Source organism: Coenobita brevimanus, chromosome 20 (assembly GCF_032717465.1).
Source record: "Coenobita brevimanus isolate Jiangsu-jjx chromosome 20, ASM3271746v2, whole genome shotgun sequence".
Lineage (NCBI taxonomy): Eukaryota > Metazoa > Arthropoda > Malacostraca > Decapoda > Coenobitidae > Coenobita > Coenobita brevimanus.
This window is the reverse complement of record NC_136973.1, coordinates 2465953-2492854: the sequence shown is the minus strand read 5'-3', so window position 1 is coordinate 2492854 and position 26902 is coordinate 2465953. Positions and strand designations below refer to the sequence as shown.

At 40.5% G+C, this 26902-nt stretch overlaps 2 protein-coding genes across 2 annotated transcripts in view; both read left to right on the top strand.

The window, feature by feature from the left end:
- Nucleotides 1-19990, top strand: part of dom (domino helicase) — a 43299-nt gene extending 23309 nt beyond the window's left edge. Inside the window, exons 22-36 of the mRNA XM_080266451.1 lie at nucleotides 215-310; nucleotides 993-1211; nucleotides 2309-2521; nucleotides 6967-7002; nucleotides 7257-7416; nucleotides 7589-8109; nucleotides 9247-9970; nucleotides 10627-10800; nucleotides 11010-11143; nucleotides 12446-12526; nucleotides 12965-13126; nucleotides 14107-14331; nucleotides 15643-15879; nucleotides 16348-16509; nucleotides 17102-19990. Coding sequence (XP_080122577.1) covers nucleotides 215-310; nucleotides 993-1211; nucleotides 2309-2521; nucleotides 6967-7002; nucleotides 7257-7416; nucleotides 7589-8109; nucleotides 9247-9970; nucleotides 10627-10800; nucleotides 11010-11143; nucleotides 12446-12526; nucleotides 12965-13126; nucleotides 14107-14331; nucleotides 15643-15879; nucleotides 16348-16509; nucleotides 17102-17431 — 3474 coding nt within the window. The 3' untranslated portion in view covers nucleotides 17432-19990. The remainder of the gene's footprint in view (nucleotides 1-214; nucleotides 311-992; nucleotides 1212-2308; nucleotides 2522-6966; nucleotides 7003-7256; nucleotides 7417-7588; nucleotides 8110-9246; nucleotides 9971-10626; nucleotides 10801-11009; nucleotides 11144-12445; nucleotides 12527-12964; nucleotides 13127-14106; nucleotides 14332-15642; nucleotides 15880-16347; nucleotides 16510-17101) is intronic.
- Nucleotides 19991-21836: 1846 nt separating this feature from the next.
- The window catches only part of Madm (MLF1-adaptor molecule), a 100227-nt gene continuing 95161 nt past the window's right edge, over nucleotides 21837-26902 (top strand). Inside the window, exon 1 of the mRNA XM_080266368.1 lies at nucleotides 21837-21985. Within this exon, the coding sequence (XP_080122494.1) occupies nucleotides 21857-21985 (129 nt within the window). The 5' untranslated portion in view covers nucleotides 21837-21856. The remainder of the gene's footprint in view (nucleotides 21986-26902) is intronic.

Here is a 26902-nt window from a genome sequence, read left to right as displayed (position 1 = left end):
TGAAATAAGCTGCAAAAGGAGGATAATCTGGGCCAAGTTGGTGAAAAAGAACCGTAGTATCTGTAACAAGTGTAATTATTGTGAAGTTCACTGTTTATCAAGGGTAATATGTAAGCTTTTGATAATGAAAGACGTTTCTGCTCATATTTTGCCATAACGTAAAGCATTAATTCCTTTTATTTTTCCTAATAGTGCTTTGTTTATATTTCCGCAGTCGACCATACAAGATCTGTTTGACGTCAACGTGAACGAAAATGATCCAACCAAGAGAATGTCGGAAGTTCTGGAGAGGAGCAAGGTAGTGGAGGAGGTATGTTTGATTTTACTGTTTATCTTATACTAGGTTAATATAAAGATAATGCAAAATAGTTTTTGGATATGTCAGGTGGAGGCAGGATTCCAGGGGTTTGAATGAGGAGTGAATGGGAGTGTGGCTCATTCTGTTGGGGTACTTTTTTTTTTTTTTTCCTCACCCTGTTTTGGTGTGGAAAGGTCTGGATGATGCTGTTGATTTACTAGCACTGTTATTCCCATATTTAAATTATCATCTATACCTGTATTTTCCCTGATACTGTACAGTGCATTGAATGTCATCTAGGGCTTCTCATTCAGCCTGGTGTGTTTGGTTAATATAAATCTAGGACTAGGATACTTTTTTTATGCGTACCGTAAATGAAGCACATCTGCTGTAAAGAAAATACCAGAAGATGTGTACAGATGGTTGGGCCCAAGAGGTAGGGCCAGGATTCCAGGGGCTTGAAAGGTGTGTGTATGAGTGTCTGGCCAATTTTACTGGGCATGCTGTTGATAGGTGGTTCTACCTGTATTGTCTTTAAGCTTGTTTTCTGGGCCCTATCTAACCTTGTCCTTGGTTCAGAAGAATGGTTAGGATGATGATTAGTTTTTTTGTGTGTATTTTGTTTTATTTATTCATTTTGTAATGTTTTTTCATATGGATTCAGAATTGAGAAGATGTATTTTGAATTCCATAGGGCAAGGACATCACAGAGGGAGAGAGAGTGAAGATGGGAGCATTTGAGACCGCCCTGGCTGCAGCTGAGGATGAGACGGATGTTCAGGCAGCAAAAACCGCTAAGGCTGAGGCAGCGGCTGAGTTGGCGGAGTTTGACGAAAACATTCCAATTGATGAGGGTGAAGGAGGAGAGGAATTGAGTAAAGCCGAACAAGAAGTTGCACTCCTCATGAAGCAGGTTAGTGGAAATTTACTGTCATTTAGGTATGTTAGTTTCCATCCCTTTGCTGGAGTGGGAGGCTTTCATGTGGAGGTGCTGTACTACAATAACTTGATGGAAGAGCTGCCTTCGTTTTGCAGATACTCCTCAACTCTCTCCCACTCCCCCAAGATGAGGATGCTAAACTGCAGTCCAACAGGTTCATATCCAGGTGTACCTGGGGCAACAGTTTTCCTTCCGAGTACTTGTTCACTTCAGTACCCATTATATTTAGGCCTTCAGTACAATGACGTTATTTGAATATCAATCTTTCTACCACAGACAAGTTCATGCAAGTTAGGAAATGTGTGCACAGAAGAAATTAGTGGAGCCAGCTTCTAACTCTTCCCCAAATAATCTCATAAGCTGAGTATAATTTCCTGGAATGGAAGGGAATAAGGACATTAGTTTTTTTTTTTTTTTTTTTTTTTTTTTTTTTTTTTTTAACATGTGCAACTGTACTATTCCAGGTTAACTTGGGTTCTAGGGTTTTATATTGCCTTTTTAATCCTTTGGCTGGTATGTTTTATCTTCAGCAAATAATATCCTAACTCATTTTATTTGCATGACTCATTTTTAGGTTCCACATTTTCTGATCCACCATCGTAGCAGACGTCTCCCACTAGAATGATTGGATGATGAATAAAAGACAGATAATTATTGTTCTAACATCGAAGAATCCAGTTTCAACACCAATTATTATGTAATACGAGTATGTCTATTATTATGCAGTACGAGTATTTGTCTTATAGGACTGACGGTCATATTAGTAAAGCTGAGTTTGTGAAGTTATAGAAAAATGCCCAGTTTGTGAAGGAGTACTGTAATATTTTTACACCTATAACATGGATGGGAGAATTGGAATTTGGTTATTTTGATGATTTACTGTATAATATGAAAGAGAAATGAATGCTTTGTCTTTGGATCTTTCCACCATAGGTGTTCCAGTATTAGCAAATTGGGTTATGATGCTGACAGCCTGTGATAAGCAGTTCTCCTTGGTAATTTATAGTCAGTTCACATAACCTAAATATTTATTGTCTAAAGAGACTTAAAAACCTGTTTAATAATTACAGCTTACACCGGTTGAAAAATATGCAATGAAGTTCTTGGAGTCGTCTGATGATGGGTGGGCAGCAGAAGCTGAGAGAATGGCAGCTGAGATTGAGCAGCAGAAGAAGGAGTGGGAGCTGGGACGTCTGCAGGCTCTGAAGGAGGAAGAGGAACGGATGGCACAAAACTCCGATGAAGACCTCATCACCTACTCCTCAGTCGATGCACATAACCAGGTTAATATGAAGAAAGGGAGAGTTAGGGGCAGTTCACGTCCTGTAGGGAGGAGGCGAAACAGGTTAGGCAGGACTCGAAAGGCTTCGGGCTATAATAAGAGCGAATCTTCGGAGGAAAGTTCAATGAATTCAGATGACATTTCGAATAGCAGTGAAGATGAGGAAATTTCCGAAAGTGATGATACTGAGAGTAGTGATGAAATGCTTAATGTGGCACAAAAAAAGCAGAAAACCGACAAAGATCACACACAAGGTAAGGCCAATAATGATCGCGTGTCTGACAGTCGAATAAAATCTCCTCCGAATGTTTTATTTAGCAAAGTATCCGAGGATAGTCCACGCACAAGGTCCCGAGGACGCGTTAAAATCAACCTCTGGACTCTTGACGTCAATCCTGTGCTCCCTGGAGAAAGGCCAGTTCCGTTCAGTAGAAAACAGTTAGCAAGCTTCAGGGGTCAGGGTATAACCATTCCAAACTGTGATGGGTCCGAGTCACCATCTCTGAGTGAGGGCAGAAGTGGTGCCAGCGATCAAACCTTGAATGGAGATTTTGAAGGAGCAGATGACAGAGGGAGGGAAGGAGAGGGGGAGGACATTGATGTTGACGTGGTGGGCGACTCTGGTGATTCCAGTAACGCTGACGGAACACAGGTGAACACCGGTGTCAGTAATGACCTAGACGTTAGTGGAACCCTAAAGCCGAGTGGGCCCACACAAATTACACTACAGAATGGTGTAGGATTGTGAAGTTCCTACATCATGGCATTATAGTTTATTTTTTTATTTTTCAGTACTGTAACTTAACTGGTGCTCTGGAGGTATGATTACAGAGTTAATGTTTTTTATCCCCCAAGGAAGTTTACAAATTGTAAATGAAAGTTTTTCGTCTGTGATGATGATCTATGTAAATACTGTAAATTTCTTGTACATCACTAATAAATGTCTGTCTCCATACGATGCTGCTTGTTTTCTTGGTATGCCAGTTGTAAGGCCCTGTTAAAGCTTGCTTTGGTGTCATGCTTATCCTGATTATTCCATACCAGCACTTAAAAATTTACTTATGGTTTACAGTTGCAGTGATAATATTTGAGTGTTAAGAATACATATAATGACTGATTAATAATAAATTTTGCTTCCAGTCATTTAGGCTAGATTAATTTCCAGAACAACATAGTTTGTGTCGTGTGTCCTGACCCAATGTTTGGAATGGCAGTGGCAGAATTAGATATAATCCTATTGATCTTTGGTTTTGCTGGCACCAAACTGGCTGGGCCTTGCCATACCAAACTGGTCTTTACCAAGAACACACCAGCATCAGGGTATGCATGGCAACCAATGTTCAAAGTTTGTATAAGCAGAAATGTGCTGCACATTGATTGTTTACAAATTACACTAATTCAGTAAGACACAGGCTGAAGTTGGGGGTTAAAACCCACTAGGTAATATAACCCCACAGTAGAATAGTATTACAACAATGGAGGAAGATTTGGCTACCCATAAACAACTTAACTTGGCTTCAGAGAAGTCCCCTTTTTTTGTTATGGGGTGGGAAAGAGGTGTGGATGTTGATGGTAAGAACATTATCATAGCTATCAACCAGACCATTTATTCCAGCTGGTATCAAATAATTCAGCTCTGGCTGCCACCACAAGATTTGAGTGGAGAAATTTCATACTGGGAAGAAATCTGGGATCTTGTAGGGGTCATAGACTATAATACTGTATTCAGATACACACTCCCCTCCTTTCCTGTAGAAATTATGAATTAGCCAAAACAACGTTGATTGAACCACTGCACTTAGATAACTCTGGTCAAATTAAGCATACATCATGATGGTAAGTGATGTTGATAAGGTTTATGGAAGGACATTAATTAAGAAGGTAAGCCATCGGAATGTTTGGTGAGTGATGAGATATTCATAGAGTGGTAGAGAATGTATGAATTTTATTTGCATTGAGGAATGTTGTTAACTTACATTTTATCAGTATCTTACACTTGAACACTTCCTCATGAAGTTCTTTAACAGCATTCAGTCTGTACTTACCTTTTTGTTCTAAAATTAATGTCTAGTATCATTTTAACAAGATGTTACTTATACACACATCTTGAAAGTCATTTTTCCTTGTTTTGATGGTTAACTTTTTTTCATGTGATAGCTGCTGTCCAACTAGCATAATCTCCAGTAACATTCGGTCAAGTTCTCAAACACTGTAGTTACTACTTAGGCCGTTTCCCATGTTTTCCTAGGTCTGTCTGTATGGGCCGTCCTTTCCATGTTTGGGTTGGTGCAGCACATTACCTAGTTATTCTTGCACATATACTCCAATTATCCATACTACAATCTCTCTGTACATATCACTTCACAAACACTGTCATTGTCCAAGCATCTTGTCAAGTCTTCACCATTGTTCTGTTCATCAGTATGGCATTAAACATCAGTCATACCATTATATTTCAGTTTGCACAGATCTGCAGATGTCTTCATCCTTTACATTCCCCATTTTATTACCATGGTAGAATGCCACACTTCTCATACATGAAGTGTATATTTTCCTCTAATAAAAGGGGATTCCTTTCATTTTCAGTAAGGCCAGCAGTACTCCAAACTTCCTCCAACCACTTCTGACTCAAATGATTAAGTCCATATCTAATCCCTCCAGTTTAAAAAAATTTCACACATTGAGTGAAATCATTAGAAAATGGGAAGAATAAAATGAAGATGTCGTGGGTTCAGTGGACTAACCATCTCTGCTCAGTGATATACTTTGTTCATGCTGCTTTGGATCGTTTATAAGGGCTCCAACATGCTTGCATGTTTTGGCCTAGGTCACCTAATGGCAGCTCTCCATGCTGCTTGATCTGTGTATGTGTAACCAATTTAGAAATAACCCAGAGTAGAGGATTTTGGTTAGACACTTCTTGAACCTTTTCCCTAGGGAAAGAAAGAGATCATAGCAGGGCAAAAATATTTCTGTTGGGTCCATCCCCTACTGAGATTCCAATTAAGAGCAATGCAAGAGGTCTGCTGAAGTGGTCATCAGGTGGTAAAAAAAAAAATTCTATCTACAAGTATCTGTGTATGGCCAGATCCCCTAATCCCGTAAAGAGTGGCCACAAATGTTATTCTGTCATCTGTCTGGCTGCTCCTCCTCCAACTCACACTCTCTTCTTTCATGTACTTCTCTTCACCATAATTCCATCTCATCCCAAGTCTGCCCCTCCACCTCCTCCACCTGATCACATACACTCTCCTAGTCAACCTCTAAAACCATAATGCATCCTGTGCCTGAAAGTGTATTTATATGTATTGTGGGGCAGATCTTGGTATTGGAGTCGAGTGAATGCATAGTTCTCCATATAGCACTTGACACATGCGGCAGTTTCAGCCATGTTTAATTGGAGGTGGTTGATATTTAACTTAAGTAGCCCATCCATCTATATAATCCACATTTCAGGATAGCTAATTATCATCATCATTACAGTACTATTATTCCATTCCATCCCACCGTCCCTTATTGTGCACGGGATGAGTAGAATCCATAAATCAAAGAAAAAACAGGCACGTAGTTAACCTTGGGCTCTTATGAACTTGGATGGTTGGGGTAATGGAATAATGGATGAGAGAGTAATAGCATGATATCCAGTGAACTAGGCTGTGCATCAATACACCGTCAATCATACCTTCAAAATTGCCTGCTCCACTCAACAGGGTAACATGCACATGCTTCGTTCCTTCATAACCTTGTGTACATGAGTTTGATGATGTATTATATATGTTCTCTTGCTGTTTTCAGGAGTTTCTCTTCACTCAGGGTTAGATTTTTTGAACTGGAGGTGTTAGATATTGCTTTTTTTAACACCCTCAGTACATGCTAAGCTAAATAAAATTGCCTAAAAGTAACAAAAATGAAATAAAATGTCAAATTGAGGAGACAAAAAAAGGAATACAACTCAGTTTATATGAACTTCTTGCTGGCCTAATCCACTCAGTTCAAGCTGTTTGTTATTTACTGTGTGTCTTTATTCAGTACCTCAATTTCTCCAACATTACCTCACTGTTTGTTATCATTTTCTTGCTCGCCTTTGCTAACACAAAATACATTCTATCCACATGGACTGTCTACCACACACTTTTTTGTCTTCTGATCAGTTAATTTCTTACTTAATATGTTTCATATAATGAGAATGGGTACCACTGTGACCCTCAACATCTGTGACCATCATATGACAGCCTGGATTAGTGTACTCATGAGACCTGGATACATTTGCTAAAGTGATTGGTATTGATTGGGTTGATGTTAATCTTTATTTGAGATTTTATGTATGAATGAACGGTGTGGTCAGAGGCCGTAACAAACAGCAGTACAGTGTACAGTCAACATTGTGTTATGAAGGAGTTCCTGTATAGCAGGTTCACCACTAACTTGAACTTTTATTATTTTCAGATTTGGTTGTCCATGTGTGGAAAACAAGAGATGCCAGTAAGTACATGTTCTTTCTGAGTTATGTACTAGGAATCGATACCTTTATGATGCATGGTAAGAACTTATGTATACTGTATAACCAGCTCAAGACAGACTTGGTGCATACTTTCTAAAACATATAATAATTTAAACTGAGTCTGCAGTATTCTCCAAGCAATGCAGATTTGATACTGTCCTGTAGTAGTGCATATACTGAATTCCAGTTGACTGTCAGTGAAATGCTTATACATAGTGAGCTGTTTGATTTTTAGATGTGGCATCCCCCAACACCTCCACGTGATGAAAATGACGTCTACATTGATCATTCCCTTGGGTTTTGGTATGACTCGAGTATCATGCATGAGTCAGCGTTGCCTCCAGTATACATCAAGAAGGAACACAAGAGGCTGAAATTAGAACCAGGTGCTGTTGGTAAGTGTGTTGTGTTGTGGGGAAGGCCCTTGTTTTATGCTGCTCGTATTGTCAGATTTTTTCTTGCTCTCTGGACCCTACTTCACCTCTGTCTAGGTGGAAAAGACATCTGGATAATGATGATGATGATGATGACCATTTTCAAATTTTAATTCAGAATATTATGGCACAGGTGGGTCAGGTGATGGGTCAGGTGGTGTGCGTCGACCACAGAAGCTGCGCAGAGAAGATGCCGTCTGTGCCCCTCGCTCCCTCTTTGACCGTCCATCCCCGGCCGTTGTCAAGATCCGACGAGACCTGAAGCTGCAGAAGTACCGAGGAATTGTTCGGCCCAGCATACCCTTACCTGGGCTGAAGCCTGCATTATTAACAAAGCCACCATCGGTTGAGCCGGAGAATACTCCCGAATGGACGGTTCATGAAGACTGGGCAGTGGTTCAGGCCGTACAGCAACACTTACAGTTAGAGTTGCCAATTAATATGGTTGTATTGTCCCCTGGCCACACACCTAATTGGGATCTGGTAGCCGATCTGGTCAACACGGTGTCACGTTGCTATCGAACGGCACGACACTGTAGGACAAGATATGAGAACACCATCCATCCCCGAGAGGAGGGCAAGTTGCCACCAGATGTGCCGCCCAAGAAGATATCAAAGAAGCAGAAATCGGGACTTCCTCCAAAGCCACTGCATGTATGTCTCTGTAATGTTTTGTTTTAAGACATTTTATGCTTTTTATCCTGACATGTGATTTACCAGTTTAGTGGTAGGTGGGGGCTCTCACCATCCACTCACTCGATGTAGTGCTGCTCTCAAGTGCCTGCCCTATCCTCCCTTCCTTCTCTTCTTCCTTTGTCTTGTCTTTCTTTGCTTCATTCTTTCCTCTTCCTTCTGTCAGTGGGTGACTCTACACTGAGTGACAAGCCAAAATGGTTTCCTGTACACCAGGAAACCGTTTACTATGCTGAGTGGTAACCATATAACAAGATTATGGCTCCTGGTGGTTTAGTGGGTAATTAAGGCACTCCAGTCAGATTGAGCCTGTGTAGGTTTATATCCAAGGGGTGGTTGTGGTTTACTGATCACGTAGTGCCACTCAGGGATGCGTGAGGCTGGTCACTCTCATCTTAAATGTCAGAACCAACTTGCCTAGCCCTGGTCCTCAATGCTTCTCATGGGGCAGCGGAGAATTAGATGATGAATGAATGAATATTATGTTATTCTTTTTTTATAGCAGTTTATATCTGGGTGACAAGTAACTTGTGTTTTTAGCCACTAAAGGTTTTATTTATTCTGCTCAGATGGTCATATCGTTTTAAGAGTGATGAGGGGAAAAAAAAAAAGTAACAACCAATCCTCTCCAACAGCTATGGAAACCAGAGGGGTTGAGTCAATCTTTATAACAATGGTATTTGTGCCGCAGTTGTACTCTATACTCTGTCCTGATTTATGTAATTGTATTGCACCATTTCCATTTATTCACTTTAACCCAACTTATTTCCATTCCCTCAGAGCTTCCTTCTCATGCAGGCACATTGAAGCTCACCTAACACTCAATGGAACTTCCTTTTACTTGTTACCAGCAAATCAACACTTTCAGTATTATGATAATTGTACACTTCTTTATCAATAGGTCCACCATCTTCCTTTTGGGGGGATAGGGAAGGAGTTGAGGGGTGATCATAGAGTTGTTCCTCAGCTCCCTCTTTGTCCTCTCAAAAGAGAAAGGTGACCTGCATATGGGTAACTTCAGCCTTCACTTCACTGGGTTCATGTCTGGATGAGCCTGGGGCCATAACAATAACAACTAATGGCTAATTTTTTTTTCAGAAGAGTCTACGGCCAATGAGAACGTGTCAGCTGTATGCCCAGGATAACAACAGCAGTTTCTCATCACTGTACTGCACTCGGTTTGAAACAATTAAGAGCATTGCCATCAAGAGGACGCCAACTACCAAACCTCCGCTGGTTAACCCGACTCACAAAAACCCTAAGCATGCTCAGGTTTTGGCAGAGTCGGGTATTCAGTACGATGGGCCTCTAAATCCTGGCCAAGTTGCAGCAAATCTGGCTGAACGTATTAGGCGTGACAAACAGCAGAAAAATCAAGCTGAATTTATGCAGCAACAGCAGCAGAAATTACTACAGCAACAACAACAGCAGCAGCAGTTACAATTGCAGCAGCAGCAACAACAGCAACAGCAGTCACAGCAGCAGCAGCAACAGCAGCAAGCACAACAGCAGCAAGCACCACAAGCACAGTCAGCTCAACTTTCTGTCACCCAGCTCCAGCAGCAGTTACAACAGCAGCAAACCCAACAAGGGCAGGTAACGCAGCAGCCTGTACAGCAACAAGCACAGCAATCGCAGGTCCAGCAACAAGTATCGGTAGTGGGAAATTCTGGTGCTCAAGTTGCAACCAGTGGTCTGGCTGGCAAAGCAGCGACATCGGTAGTTTTAAGCCAAGGGACAGCAGTGACAGTTGCCACAGTGACGGCTGCCACCACCACCACCACCAGTGCCATCACACCGTCAACAACGGCAGCCATCTTGGGTGTGTACTGGGAGAGTTTTATAGAGTTTTTCACCATAACTTTGCCCACAATTTTGTCATTTTGTACTCATTGGCAGAGAAAAAGAGACTATTAAGGTTGTTCATCCTTTTCTTATTACTTCTTAATGTCAGGCATCATATTCTGGTAAAAATCTGTTGCTGCAGTTCATTATTCAAAATGGAGAGATGGCAGTTTTCATTCATCTCTTGGAGTTAATGGCAGGCATACAGTCTGGCAGTTTTCAGGCCAAATAAAGAAGTTTTGTTCTCACGAAACTCATGGAGGGTTATAGCAAACATACAATCTTGCACAAGGGTTATTGAAGGGTAATAATCTGTGTGTGTGCTGCCTTATTGTCACTTGCTGTATGATTAACTGTGAATACTCATTCCTAATAAATGAAATGATAAATGAGAGGATAACTTGAGTCGGGAGTTTGTTATGAAGTGTGAAAAATGCCTGTGTGATAGGATTTTCACGGCTTGAAAGATGAGTGCATGAGAGCTTGGCACATTCATTTGGTCAGACTCTTGGTGGTTCTTCCTCTAGCAGATTATTATGTATTTATTTACTTACTTTCTGGACCTTATCACCCCATCCTTAGTTGAGAAACGAAGCCAGGATGATGATGATGATTACATTGATTGTGTTGTAGGTGGAGTACGAACTGGTGCAGCGGCAGGAAGTGCAGGCCGCACCACACTGGCTCTTCAGGAGCTCCAGTCTTTAGCCACCAGCCAGAGCAATGTTGTCAGTGTTGCTGGTCTCACACCACTTCAAGCTGCCAAACTCTCAGCCACTCTTTCATCACAGACGGCAACCCAGAAAGGTAAGAATTTATATGGTTAGATTGACTGTTGAAGTAGATATGAAGTTCTGTGGAATAATTGTATCCCTTGGAGCCAGGATTCCAGGAGCTTGAATGTTGAGTGAATGGGAGCATGGGTAATGATAGTGATGATGATAATGAAAATGGTGGTGATGGTAATGATTTTTTGCTTTTTCTTTTGTTTTACAATTATGTTGGACTTCTTTCAGGGGTAACATCAGTGCCAAGATCACTTACCCGAGCCCAGCTTCAATACCTGACGACCCAGGCCCAGGCAAGACACGCCCTGGCCCTACAGCAGCAACAGGGCAAACTAGATCAGCAAACCATCAAGAGAGTACAGGTTAGAAGTTGCTGAATTTGTTAAACATAATGTAGATTTAAACATAAATGTAAATGTGGACTGTGTTTGTTTTGCCCATCATATTTATTGTTCTTTTTTTTTCCCTCTATTATTATTCACTCTCATCTTAAATGTCGGGACCATCTGCCTAGCCCCGGGCTCCTACACTCCTTATGGGGCAATGTAGGATTGGATGATGGATGGATGGATTATTATTATTATTATTATTATTATTATTTATTTATTACTCTTATCCACTCCCTCATTGGAGTGCTGCTCTCAGGTGCTTGCTCTTTCCTCTCTTCTGTCTTTCTTTCCTTCAGTCTTTCCACTTCCTTCTTTCTACGGGTCCTCTCCTTCCATCCTCTTCCGTCTTCCTTTTCTTCATTCTTTCCTTATCCTTCGCCTACGGGTAACTTTATACTCCCTCTTCTGTCTTTCTTTCCTTCATTCTTTCCTTTCCTTCTGCCTGTGGGTGACTCTATACTGAGTGACAAGCCAAGTGGTTTCCTGTACACCAGGAAACCATTTACTACGCTGGGTGGTAACCATATAACCAAATTTTGGCGCCTGGTGGTTTAGTGGGTAATTATTGCGCTCCAATCGGATTGAACTGGTGAAGGTTTATATCCAAGGGGTGATTGGGGTTGATTGCTTATATAATGCCACTCAGGGATGAGTGAGGCTGGTCACTCTCATCTTAAATGCCAAGACCAACTTGCCTAGCCCTAGGCTCCTGCATTCCTTGTAGGGCAGAACTGGATTAGGTGATGAATGAATGATGATTATTATTATTACCCTTGTTAGTTTTGCCTTAAAATCTCTTTCAGGATTTGTTCTTTTTTTTACCATGTTCTTATTGAATATTGTTGAGAATATATTAATAGTTTTTCATATTGTTAATATTGACTTGTGTGTTGTTGTAGTAATCTGATTCACTTGTTTATGCTACAGAGATTGAAAATTGAGCAGTAATATAGTGGTATATATTATTAATCATAATCTGAGTGCAGTAACACATTTAAGCTGTGAAATGAGAATAGTCAGTGTATGATTCAGATGCATTAATACTCCTTTATTTTCTCCTTAATGAAATTGGTGGGTCAGTGATATAAGGGAAAACAAGAATATTGGAACACTTTTAAAGATAAGTCTACAGCATTTGACCGATACATGTTGGAGCCTTTAAATAGATACAAAGTACAGCTATCTAGCACCATAATATTAGGAGGATCAGATGAAGGAGTATTGCTGTACGACATTTGGATTCCGAGTCTAAGGCTGATCAGCGCTACCTTACAGATTGCAGGGCAGGCGGGAACAGGCCAGAAAGTCCAGGTGGCGGTATCGGGAGGAACCATAGCTGCTGTAACGGCCATTCAGGTTATCATCTCCTCCAAGTGACTGTGTGTGTGTGTGTGTGTGTGTGTGTGTGTGTGTGTGTGTGTGTGTGTGTGTGTGTGTGTGTGTGTGTGTGTACTTGTGTGTGTGTGTGTGTGTGTGTGTGTGTGTGTGTGTGTGTGTGTGTGTGTGTGTGTGTTTGTGTGTGTGTGTGTGTGTGAGAGAGAGAGAGAGAGAGAGTGTGGATGCATAGGGTGGTTTGTAACATTACTACCATTACTAATCTGCCATGCAGTGAGTGGATTTATAAAAGAAGACTATCAAGTATGAAAAAGATTGTGAAAATTGAAAATGTTGTTGGGTCGATAAAAACTGACTGACTTTTCCCTGGAGTACACAAAAATTGGGTTGTGTAATATATGGAGCATCTGGTATTATGAAACACAGATGAAGGAATAAATTTGCTGACCAATCCTGCAGGTCACCCAGGCAGGACGAGCCCAGCTGGTAAAGCCTGGAACTGTAGTGGCAGGGACAAGTGGAGTCATGGCCGGAAAAGCTGTGACACGCACGGTTACTGACAGAGAAGTTGCCGCACTACTCAAGCAACAGCAGATCAATAAGTCTGGACAAGTGGCACAGGTGGGTCACACACAGACGCTACTCGTTTTTGTTGTTGTGGTCCCAGGCTCATACGAAACTTGAACTAGGTGGACTGCTGGTTGATGTCACCCTTCTCCTGTGGTTCACCATCGTCCTTTCAGGGGATTGGAAGGTATGTGTGGGACATTTGTGTAACTGGGCAGTGAAGCCATCCAGTTATATCAGTGCCACAATGGTAAGTCAGCCCTCTCGATCGCTTATTCATGTGTTCAGTGTATCATGTATTTTTTCCAAGTTCGTAAAATATATACACAGTACATTACACAGCCTTTCCTTTCTCCAAGCCTTCTTTCACATACATTTCCAACCCCTGGTTCACACATCAGTAATGTGGTTTTCTGTACACTGCACAACTTTCAGTAAAACTACTGAATACAAATATGCTGGGTATGGCTAGGACTAATTTTAGTGTATCTGTAAATGCAGGGATCTGTAACTGCAGTTATTAAAAATTAATCCTGCTCACCCTAATTATTCTCTATATGCCCAATGTGCTCTTTTCTCTGAAATGTGATGAAAGTTCATGGATCTCAGGGTGGGAATAAGTGATATGTAGTGACAGTTCAGTACATTATAATATGTGGAATGTTATGTGAAATGTACAGTCATCCCTCGTTTTTCCTGGGTGGTAGGGGAACAGACACGCCTGTGAATGACTGAAATCCACAAATACTGAAAACCCTTGTAATAGGGCCTCTACAAGTAATTCAATACTGTGATTGCCTATAAAAATCCTTTGTAGTGGACCAAACATCACCTGTTAAAAGTTTAATTTCAGATGATTTAATAAAAACTTTGTTAAATCATCCTAAAATACATCATAAATTAGTGTATTGTTTGTTGATGTACTCATCTGTGAAAAACCAGTCATCAAACATGAAGCTGTGAAAAACAAGGGATGACTCTAGTAATTGTTGGTATACTCTAAAGTTGTATTTTATTCCTTGATATTGCTGCAGGTTCAGATGCCCTCTGCCCAGTTGCTAGCGGGTCTACAAGTGCAGGGTGGTGGGAGTGGTGGTGGCACATCAGTAGCTACATTGGTCAAAACTGTCAGTGCACCCAGCACCCTGGGTCACACTCCCACCACAGTCACCTTGCCCGTCTCAGCAATAAATGTCACCCTCCCTCAAGCTAGAGTAACAACAGCTCCTCCTGTTGCTAAAGCAGCTCCCACACAGCAGGTGGGGATGGGTTACTCATTATTCAAGTCATTCCATCCATTATGTTACTATTGTGGCCTAAGGCTCATCCGGACAGGAAACCAACGGACCGCAGTCATCTGAAGTTGCCCTTTTCCTACAGTCCACCATCCATTCATAGGATAGGAAGGTAGTTGAGGGACATTTGTATAACCAGAAAGTGGAACTGCCCGGTTATGTCAGTGCCAGCACAGGAAGGTGTCCCTCTCCAACATCCCATATAGTATAAAAGAAAAATGCATTTTTTTCATCGAATGACAAAGGACAGTGTCATGTTTCATTCAGACAGACAGCATCCTTAGACTATATGCATCACAAGTTTTCAAGAGGAATAAATAATCTTTACAGTTCCTTAACACATAATTATTTTATCTCCATATTCACACAGATTCCTGTGCAGTCAGACACTCATTTTCCTCCTGGAAAGAGTGGAATGAGACTCCTGTAAGAATATCTCAGGCTTACCCCTGGAACTGATACTGGGAAATATTTTCACTTTATTTCGTGTGACCAAGAACTGTTTTTGTATAAATGAGTGACTGGGACCAGATTCCATCCTTATTAGAAACCAGCTTTCTTTTACCATTGTCTGTGGTTAGTGGTGGTTGAACATCATTATTTTCATTCCAAGTGCAGGTTCTGTATATACAGTATATTGGTAGAAGCAGTGAGGGATAGTGTAAGGTGATACAATATCAGTACGTTGACGCTAGAGCATGGAAGCCTTTTATGACGTTGGAGTGTGGATTCCCCTCTCTTCATACTGAGGGTATAATTGTGGTAACTCTTCACTGAATAAGGGATCATTTGAGATTGATAATTCATGTTACACTCAGTAGGCAAGGTAACAAAATGTATTTATTTGAAATTTTATGGTTTTATCCAAGTTTAATTGAAAAATCACCCATGCAGTTAAGGGATGCATATTTAAAGCACCCTGGAACTACTTCAGCATTAACTGTGACCTTCATATGCCCATTATTGATATATTTGTTTATTTTTTGTAAGAGTAATTTGTGGTCATAAGCTTGGGAACTAGCCACACCATCAGTACAGTTCAGCAACTTGAATGGAATGTGTGGTGTTGGTTATCGAAATACAAGGCCATAGTTTCCATATTACTGTACAGTACAAAGCAATACACTGTTATTAATAAAGAAGCAAAACATGGTACTACACTCATTCATTTTTTTAAACTGTGTGCAAAATGTTCCTTTTAGTGCAGTGTCTTATTTTTTGTATTTAATTTTATTATTATTATTATTATTATTATTTTGTTTTGTTTTTTGACAGATTGTGCGAAATATTCCTTTACCTCAGCAACTGTTAGCAAAGCAAAGGTCGCTGATGGGAGTGAAAAGTGCCACTGTAGGACTCCAGCTGGGCAGTAAGACAGTGGGTAATGCTGGACTCAACACAGTGCAGATAGTTCAGGGGGGAGGCCAGAAACAGATGTCTCAAGTAACAGTACAGCAGTTCCAACAGGTCATCAAGCAAGTGCCGCCACAGACAATTCAGCACATCACTCAGGTTTGTTATCCAGTTCATGTCAGTGTCTGTCTGTCTGCCTGTTTCTTTGTCATTCTATCTCTCTGTCTATATCTGTTTATGCCTGTGTACCTTTTTATGTCTGTATCTGTCAGTCTGTGTGTCTGTCAGTCTGTCTGTTTCTAGCCAGATGCTTTAATCAGAGAAAGAGTGGCCACAAATGAATCACTACCATGTCATGTCAGAAAGTTCCTGTATATATTCTAATTCTCCTTATTCCCCTGCTTTATGCATTTGTGTGTTGGCACGGTGTTTAGGATGAGACTTACTTACAACATCGTCAGAACTGTTTTCATTTGTGTATTAGTGTGGTGTACAGGGTGAGAATTACCGCATAAACAGCTGTGTGTGATGTGTATTTGTGTGTTGGTTTGGTGTACAGAATGAGAGTTACTGTGTACATTATCAGAGTGCTATCTAACCTGTACATTTGTGTGTTGTGTCATACAGGGTGGTGGCACAGTGGTGGGTAAGGTAACAGGTGGCAGCAGTGGTGGTGGCAACAGTGCCACTGCCACAGGTTCCCCAGGCATCACCACCTCACACACCACCAAGCTTGTCCCCATGAGCATTGCATCGCACCAACAGCAACCCATCAAACAGACAATCCAGGTGATTAAACTTGGTCACATATCTAAGGCTTGAAACTGTAAATATTCTTTCAAAACCATTCAGATCATTCAGTGACTTACAAAACCTATTTCAACAGACTGAGTCACTGAAGCTATGGTTGTTTCATCATTATTTACTATTATAGTCTTTATTACCTGCCTAAAGCAGGGCAGGAAGATAATATTAGAACTGATTAAATAAGATACCACATTACTTAGACTGACATCACACATGTTTAAATTGTATTCCTCTCCAGGAGCTCCATATCAGCAGCAGATTGGGAATATTTGCCAATATATTTTAGCACAATTGGAGTCCCAGTCAAATAACCCCATGCAGTAACCTGGTTGTTCTCAGTTTATAAAGTACCAAAATAATATAAAGTAATTTTGGTTCTTGTGATGATACATTGTACATTTTGCTAAAAATTGATATGCCAAACTGAGACTTGCAGTTGATAGTTTACAGATTTAACAGTCATGTGATAGTAGCTGTATTAACAGTATATTGAATCAGTTGCTGAGAGACAAAAATATCATCTAAATGTAAGGTGTAATTTTGGACAAAATACAACTGTGTAACAACACTGCAGGTGGTATCAGCTGGCTCAACTGTGGTTGGTGGCAGCCCAGCTATCCGTGTAAGTGCAGGGGAGCGTTCGTCACCTTCGGCCTTGGCTTTACCCACTGTCAAAGTCACCAACCCAGCTCTTCTGTCTCAGCTTCAAGGCCAACCCATGTCTGTAGTGAGGACTCCTGCACCAAGCCCAGTTAGAATACAGACATCAGCCGCACTCCAGACACAGCAGACAACACAGACACAGCAACCAAGTCAACAGCAAGGCCAACAGCAACAGCAGCAGCAACAACAGCCAGCACAGCAGCAAGGCCAACAGCAGCAACAGGGTGGAAGTGGCCAGTGATCACATTTCATTTTTAATTCTTTCAGCCCAATGATGTGTTTTTAAAATTTATTCTTGCTATTTCCAGTCAGCTTTATGCGGCTTAGGGAAAATTTTCGAACTACAGTACATCATCTCCGAAGCCTTCCTCTCTCCTGGGAACTTGCTAAGCAGGGGAGGGCTGTGATGGAAATGGCTCCAGGTTACCTTATGCTCACACACCGCTGTCACTCTCTGAAACGCTTCCTTTTCCCCACTCATTCACCAACAGACTACTCTCTCCTTCCATACCACATAAGGTCTGTCTCTGCCATCAGTACAGCATAGGTTAGATATAGTTTTAATTAACCAAATCACTAGTATTCTTTCTGAGTGGAGTAAGCTTGTCTAGTGGTTGTCTGATTAAAGGGGAATATACATCGTTGGACTGAATGGGTTTAGGCCATTTTGTTTCTGATACATTTGTCAAGTATGGTATATGTATTGTCACAATTTGACTTGGATTCTCAGTTTTGGTATTGTGCTTTGAGGTATTACTAAAATGAAATGGACGCAAAAAAAAATGGTTTCAGTCATTATGCATTCATGTATTTTTTTTTTTTTTTTTTTAACATAAAAATTTAGCCAGAACACACTTCAGAGTTAATGGTTTATTTATTTATTTATTTTTTTTTATACTGAATTTGCCTTTGTTTATCAGCAGTAGGATGAGAAATTATTACCTGTAATAGGATGAGAAATTAAGTACGGTAAGTTCCTAAAATAAATGTGCATCGCAAAAAATAAATAAAAAAGCACTTCAGTCGTATATACAGACCTATTATGTAAACATTAAGTGTACTGAATGTATACATAGTGCTCTCAGATTTGTACTGCCTTCCAGCTTCATTATTATATATATATATATTTTTTTTCTTGGAGGCTTGGTATTTTGTTATAGACCCTACTGATAGTGGCATCATTTTTTGCAACATGGAGTTAGGGATGCATGATTTACATTCATTGTATAGAAATGTATAGTTTAATTTGGTGAGTCAAAATGGGTTAGAAGTTACTTGGTCTCAGAATTGATTGGTATTATATCTTAGTGGCCTTTCTTACTGATGCTTTCCATACTTAATTCCATTAAAATATATTTGGTATAGCTTTGCTTTTTATATGTATATGTGGACATATAAATTTTTTCTACATTTATTTACTCCTCTCAGAGGTGTTAAAAACTGTACACTTTCTGTACATGATATTCATGTACTCTATTTTCAGATAATTCCTGCATATGTAAATTCTTCATCTGGGTACACAAACCTCTACCAGAGATTTCTGTATACTGTGACCATCACTTTTTTATATATTAATGACTTACAGAGTTTAGTTTTTTTTTTTTTTTAGTCTATTCATTAGATGGTAAATTCCTTGTATATGATTTGTACAGTAGTTTATATGAAAAGGACATTGTGTGCTACAGTACCGTAACTGTGGATCTGACATTTAGTTTGTTGGCTTGTAGCTCTTACATGTTCAGTACCATTAATTATGATCATGCATGGTTACATTATTGATATAGGTGGAACGTCAAAGCTACAGCTGTATTCTGTTTTATGCTTTAAAGCCAATGTTTTTATCACATAGTTTTAGAGGCATAGGAGAGATTTATAGTGTGGTATTTTCACTGATTAATGAGGCTTCCTAAGACCTCTCCCTTACCAGTGAATCTTTGAACTCAATGCATTCATAATCTCCTTTGCTGTGTTTGCAGTCTATGCCGATATTAAATTGATATATCCGTTTTATTCAGGGTGGTGTCCCATTTAAATGTTGCTGTTGCCAGATAATATTATTCAACTCTAGGAAAGGTTTATCATAGGAGTAGTAGTTGCAGCCTCATGCATATCAGAATGTGAACCCAGTGGACTGCGGACTGAGATCCTTCTCTTGCAGTCCAATATCATTATTTTTGGGGGATGGGGAGGATGTTGAGGGACGTTTATACAGTATAATCAGGTAGCACCACCACCCAGTTTTATCAGTGCCACCACATGAAGGCATTACTCACCGACACCATTGTCATATAAATGTGACTTATTAAGGCAATATCCAGCCCTTCCAGTTTGTTAAATTTATCCTGATCTGATTAAAATCATCAGAAAGCAAGACTAAAAAAAAAAAGAAAAAAAAAATTCCAGTATTTAGTCACTTAAAACATAAAAGTGAACAGTAAGGTGTAATCCTCCTCCTCCTGCTCATCATCATCATCATCATCATCATCAAGACCTCCGTTCCCACCTTAGGTTAGGGGTAGGGTATAGTTCAGGGATCCAGGAAAGCTGTAATATGCAAAATAAACTGGTAAGGAGGAAGGGTTAGTAAGCTTCATAGTGCCATGAGAATATCACCATGGAATTAAGTTCAGGTAGAGTGTGAAGGTACTATACCATCTACCTGTGCATGGTACCTGATATGGTTTGTGCATAAAATGTCACATTTGCTTATCAGCTCTAATAATAGTTTCATTTGTAAATAATTTTGGATCTATGTTGATACGGTAACATTAAAACTTGTACTATATTTATAAATATTTGATGAACATAATGAGTATCTATTGCCTCAGCGATATACATGCAGTTCATTCTCAGGGGAAACACCAGGACTGATGTCATTACACATCCCTGTTATCCCTATGTAATCAAGCTGAAGGTAAAAGTATGAAGGGTGTACTGTACAGCAACTTTATTGTAGTAGGTGGTGGTGATCATCATGAACTCATGTGATGTAATGCTGCTTGCTTCTTCCATAGATGATTCTACACTGAATGGCAAACCTACTGGTTTTCTGCAACCCAGAAAACAGTTTACAGTGCTGGGTGGTGGTTATTTAACCAAATATCAGGATGTTGTGGAATGTTCTGTGATGCTCCTGTTAGCTGGGTGGAGAGATGAAAAGTGGCTTCAACCAGAAATCAAACTTCCACACATCCCCACACCTTGCGCTGGTGAGGTGCAGTCCACTGGAAAGGAACATTGGTTCACTGCAGGGGTGATTGCTTGCCTGCAGGTGATGTGTCTGCTCAACCAAGTATACCAGGGTTACATTACTACTGCTGCTGTGGCTTAACTAGGTAAATTGGCAGAGGGACATAATAAGAGAAGAGCACACATGACAAACTATACGGTGCCCTGCAAAAGGGCCTCGTCCCTGCCTTGGGTGATATGGCAAGGCCAAGAGGGCTTACTAGAGGTGGATCAAAAGCAGTGAGACTTGGAAAATGTTGTCAAGGCTTGTGGTAGCAATGGCACAGGCTCAGTAGCTTAATCTATGCCTACGAATTATTTACTTTGCATTTTGTTCTGGCAAATGTCAAATTACAATATGGATGAGGCAGTATAGGAACATATGATTTATAAATTAGTTGCCTCCCCTATGGTAACCTTGGTACCCATTTTACCTACCAACCCACAAAGGGTGCGTGGACACCAGAGTCGAGTGATACCAACTCCCCGCACCAGGACTGAAAGGGTTTAGAGTAAACGTTCTATAGTTTGGCCACTTTGGTAGAAATTTTCGTAATTTTGCAAATTATTTCTAGTAGCTCAGTGGCAGAGTAAGGCAATAAAATGGCTCTGCGTGACTAGTGATAGTATTGATCTTTTGTTACGTCTCAGCACTCAGGATAGATAGATGGCAGTTTTAGGTCAAAATGGACAGAGTATAGTGAGGGTGGAGGAAGGAAAGAAGGAATGTCATTAACTTGGACCTTCATATTACTGTGCTCAGAGATCATTTGGTAGCATCCTATCTGGATGATCTAGGGCTATTTGGGGGGATTCTCATTAGGAGCGTAGCTGCCCTAGGCTAGGCTATTCAGTTTCAGCATCCAAGGCGAGTGTAACCAGCCTCACTCGCGAGCACGATATTATTATGAGCAAAAACCTCTCATAGGCTAAACCTTTATGGGACTCTTCAAGTTGGAGGGCCTTAACCCACTAGACCACTAGGTGTCATTAAATTGTTACCGCTCGATGTAGGATTGTAATGTAAGGCGTTGACATGACTACAGAGCCTTGGGATATGGGACGATTTACAAGAAAAATGTACAGTGGTAATGAAGGATGTAGTAACATAGCTTAAACTTATATATTATTCTGTGACAGCTTAAGGATTAGGAACCATGAAGAAAAAGAAGCGTTGCAACAATGATTGTGAAGAAGCACGTTAAACAAATAAATAAAAAAAAGCACGAGAATATTATTAAAAAGTACACGTACGAGAGACTGTATGGTAATAACTGGCAACTCAAATGTCCTGGCCACTGACTGACTCCATCTCCCCATCCCAGCTCAGTGTTTGGTTGTCACGTGCACAAGGAGGATGTACGCCATGTATTGAGTGTCAACGTGTTCATTTGCTCCCCCCTCCCCCCTTAAACTTTTTGTGTCTCTCACGTTCATTATGACGGGGAGTAAGAATGGAAATGAGACCGAAGCTAAATCGCCAAGGGAAAGTGGCGAAGACAGTGAAGATGAAAGTGAGATTTTAGAGGAGAGTCCGTGTGGAAGATGGTCTAAGAGGCGACAGGAGGTAGGTTGTTGTACAGCAAGGTTAAAATTTCTCTCCCATTATCCTTTGTAAAGCTAATAATCTCATTTTGGAGTAGGGGAAGTAATATATCTTCTGGGATGATTAATTGGGTGGTATATTGTTTTCAAAAGGAAATATTTTGGTGGATGTTTGATCGTATGTCCGCCCAGCTTGGCATGACGCATCCCAGGGTGGCCAACCTCGGCCTTCATCTGTCTGGTTCTTAACATGGATCTCGTGAAAATTGCATCATTCTGCTGTAATCGTATTTAAACTCAACATATATTAATGGATCAGTTCCTTTTAGCTTACTAATTCCAGCAAAAACAAAAATTAAATCGCTCGATACTCATAAAATCGAATACGGTTTTGAGATATTTTTTTTAAGCCGTGCCTTTTTTAATATTCCTACATTATCGACAGCCAGCAGTAGTTAAGTGTCATGTGGAGATATTTTTCAGGTCTAAATATCCACACTCAGATTATAGGAGCATATTAAGAACATCTTGCAAATATCATTCACCGGTATCTCGGAATGATGTACGATGCCTACTATAGTCTGGTTAGGATAATCTCTCTTGGGTAGCCTCTGTGGTTTACATAGATCTAAAGTTGCACATACTTAGATCTGCATATGCTGTAGGCTGGTTCAGGATAGGAATTCTTGTGGGTGATGTCAATAAATCCGAGTCTTATTTAGTATACATATATATATATATCGGGTAAATTTTTACAAGTGGACAATACACCCCCCAGGTAGTGCAATATATTTTTCTGGCAGTTCTTGATGCGATTCGAATGTTTCTGACCTTCATTTTTGTCGGAAATGCCCCTCACCGAACACAATAAAACTAACCAAACCCAACCCAGCATACCTAACCTATCTTAGGGGAGTAATAATCAATTTCCGAATGGGGTAATGGGAGTTATTTGTGATCCTTAGGGACTATACTATACGATAATGGTGCTAAAACTCCAAAACTGCATATTGTCCACTTGTAAAATAATACCATATATCGTTTCATTGTGTTTATTTTTAGATCTAGGAACAGTATAATCTGATGTAGTTGTATATGATTACTAGACGGGTATTAATTTATATTTGCAGTATGTTTTGTATTTATTTATATTTTTTGAGGACCAAGGATTGAGTATTATTTATATACTTGACTAGCATGAATTTATATACATTCGTTTTGTATATATGTATTTATTTGTTTACTTACACATTTGTCTGTTATTAGGACCAGGGACTGAGTATAGTGTAATTTAGTGGTGTAAAAGTGGCTAGACTGATATTAAATGCTATTTATGGTGATCAAAATAAAGGTTTATGTATTTTTGAGTGGCAGTTGCACATATTTCTTCACTTTGCTGTCACATATTTTTATATTGTGTTATGCTGTATGTTTATAAAGTTGGTCCTTTGTGAAAACTGTGTAAGGCACTGGAGAGCTTGCTGCAGGTTCTGGTATTATTGCTGTTTTGGACTATCATGCTTATTTGACTTGTTAAACTAATTTGGTTTGTCTAGTTAGGATTATTAAGTTACCTAGTGTGTTGAATATGGTATGGTCAGTAGCTACCATTGCTGAGTAATAATATTTTGGTTAATTTCTGTCCTTTTACAATTAGGCACTTTACTTATTTAATATTTATATATTTACTGGTATTCAGTTATTTTTTAAGTGGGACTAGCCGTCACAGGCATTTTCACTGCAAATGCGTCAAATAGTATGTTGAGAAAGTAAGATGGGGGAGGCTGCATCCCCTGGTCTTAACTCTGTCATCCATCACATCTCGTATTGCATGGTTTGTATCGTTTATAAAGACTCCAGCGTGATTTAATGCATCGACCTTAGTCACCTGATGACAGCTTTCCCTGCTGCCTAATCTCTGGCAGCCTCCCTATTCATTCCCTTATCCCTGAGATCACACTCTGTGACCCCATCCCAGGTCTTTTTTGGTCTGCCATTTGCAACCCTACCCCTTGACATTCACATCTCTCACCTTCCACACCCAGTTGTCATCTTCCAACCTCTCAGCATGCCCAGGCCATCTCAATCTAACTCTCCTCGTCACAACACCAGTACACTCCAGTCCCATCCTTCTGCACATTAAATGAGCTAACCTAATGAAACCTATTTGTAGTATGTTAAGGTCAATGCAGGGTCAGTCTGGATCCATTTTCAGAGACTTTAAGGATGTCCCCTTATTCAGTACTTCCAGCTACTCAAACTCCAAAGCCAGCATAAAACTCATAGACACCCTAAGCACGACATGCTGACACTTTAAACCATTATATTGTACCGACAGATGGATATAATTTCTAAAACTTTGAAAAATGACAGTTCAGGTACAGTAGCTACTGCTAATGTGATGGTAAACACTTCCTGTGCCCATTTTACTCTAACTTGGCCTAAAATTGCCATCTCTCCGTCGTGAATTCTGAGTTATAACTATATTAACACAAAATATGGTACTAGTCACCAAAAAGCACCACGGAAAGGATGTGGAACTGTAGCATTACCTTATTCTACCACTGAACTAGATGAAGTAAGCTGTAAAAGAATGGAAAGGAAGGTCACATGTAGGTAAAAATATTGTACTGTAGTACGGTACCCATTAATGTCTTTGTTTTTTGCACATAGGCTATCTGAGTTATTGCTGAAGAAAAATTTGGCATTGTTGACTGGGAAAGGATGTACTAAAAAAATTGCCAGCATGAAATGGACCTTGCAAGAGGAGAACAAGTCAAGAGTGAGAGCAGTGGAAATGAGTTACTTGAGAGGAGCATGTGGAGTGATGTGGAGGGACAGGTTGACAAATGAAGAAGTGAAGGAACGCTGTGAGGTGGATGTGGTTGAGAAGATTAGGAGAAATACACTGAGGTGGTTTGGACATGTGAAGAGAATGGAGAATGAAAGACTGACTAAGAGGGTGTATGTAGGTGAGGTGGAGGGAGGGAGAGGGAGAGGTAGACTGAGGATGAGGTGGAGGGATGGAGTTGAGAGGTATATGAGGGAGGGGGGGGTGAGTTGGGGGGAGGGTAGTCAAATGGTGGGTGACAGAGCGACTTGGAGGCGTTTTGTCTGCGGCCACCCTTTGCGGGATTAGGGCGTCGGTCTATAGATAGATAGATGAAATAAAAATCTATTGCTTAATGGTAGAGTGTATACATTTTGAGTGAGGGATGCCAGTGTACTAAACAGAAGTTGGCATCGTTAATTGGAAAAGGATGTCATAAAATTACCAACGCTAGCATTAAATCTGCAATGGTACCTGCTGTTGTGAATCATTGGGCAAGGGATGAGGGATACCTGATACTGAATGACAAATGAATGTTGATTGAGGCCTGTTTTGTTACTGGTACTGGTATCCATTTTGTGCCAGTACAGAGAAAGATGCTCTTAGTGTTCAGTGGCTAAAGAGTGAGAAGGGTGGTGTGGAGGATTATCTCATCATATGGTTACTGTATAGGATTTGTAAGATGAAATTGTTAGAAGCGAAGATGGTATAGGGTGAGGATATTGCTTAGAGTGATATAGTATAGCAACAGTAGCAGCAGCCTTCCAGATCGGAACATCCAGTTTCCAGCCTCTACCTTCCAATATATTTTTCATGTAAAGTAATAAGATAGTTGAAGTAGTGACTGGTGTATGATATTGCTTGATTAGTATCTCAGTTGTCAGATACAGTACTGTACCATGACCACTTGAGGCTGTGAACATAATCTATCTATCTATCTATTGCCAGACGCCTCAATCCCGTTTGGGGTGGCCACAAACAAATCGCCTCCAAGTCGCCCTGTCCCCCGCCATTTCACTACCCTGCTCCCAACTCACACCCCCCTCTCTCATATACCTCTCCACCCCATCCCTCCATCTCATCCTCGGTCTCCCCCTCCCTCTTCCACCCTCCACCTCACTCACATACACTCTCTTCGTCAGTCTTTCACCCTCCATCCTCTCCACATGGCCAAACCACCTCAGTGTGTTCCTCACAACGCTTCCTATCACATCCACATCAACACCACAACGCTCCTTTATATCCTCATTCGTCAGCCTGTCTCTCCACGTGACTCCACAAGCTCCTCTTAAATAACTCATTTCCACTGCTCTCACTCTTGACTTGTGTCCTTCCAACAACGTCCAAGCTTCACTTCCGTACGTTAGAGTTGGTATCACAATACTGTCATGTAGTAACTTTTTTACTTCCATGCTCACTTCCCTGTTTCTTATCACTGCTTTCAAGGAACCAGCAACCTTTCTTCCCTGCTGTACCCTTTCAAGCACTTCACCCTCCAAACCTCCATCCTTACTCATCACACTACCCAAATACTTAAACGTACTCACATTTTCCAATTCCTCACCATCCAACCTCGCTATACATTCACTGACTTCACCTCTCTCAAAGACCATCACTTTACTCTCTTCCCTACATTCACCTTTAGGTTCCGTTTCTTACACACTCTCTCAAACTCATCCACCAAGCCTTGCAGCTCCCCTTCATCTTCACTCAACAACACAGTATCATCTGCAAACAACAGTACAGGGAGTTTCCAAACACTATCCTCTCTCACCAGGGCCACTCCAACATCCACTACCCTACCTTGTACCTCTTTTATTACCCCATCCATGTACAGATTGAACAACCATGGAGACATGACACATCCCTGTTTCAAACCAACTTTCAAAGAGAAAAATTCACTTAGTTCACCATCCACACGCACTGCAGCCTTAGCACCATCATACATACTCTTCACAGCATTCAACAACTTCCCATCTACTCCATATATTCTTAACACTTTCCACAATCCTTGTCTATCCACCTTGTCATATGCTTTCTCCAAATCCATGAAAGCCGCATACAACTTCTTTCCCTTCTCTAGAAACTTTTCCACTAAAGATCTAAGAA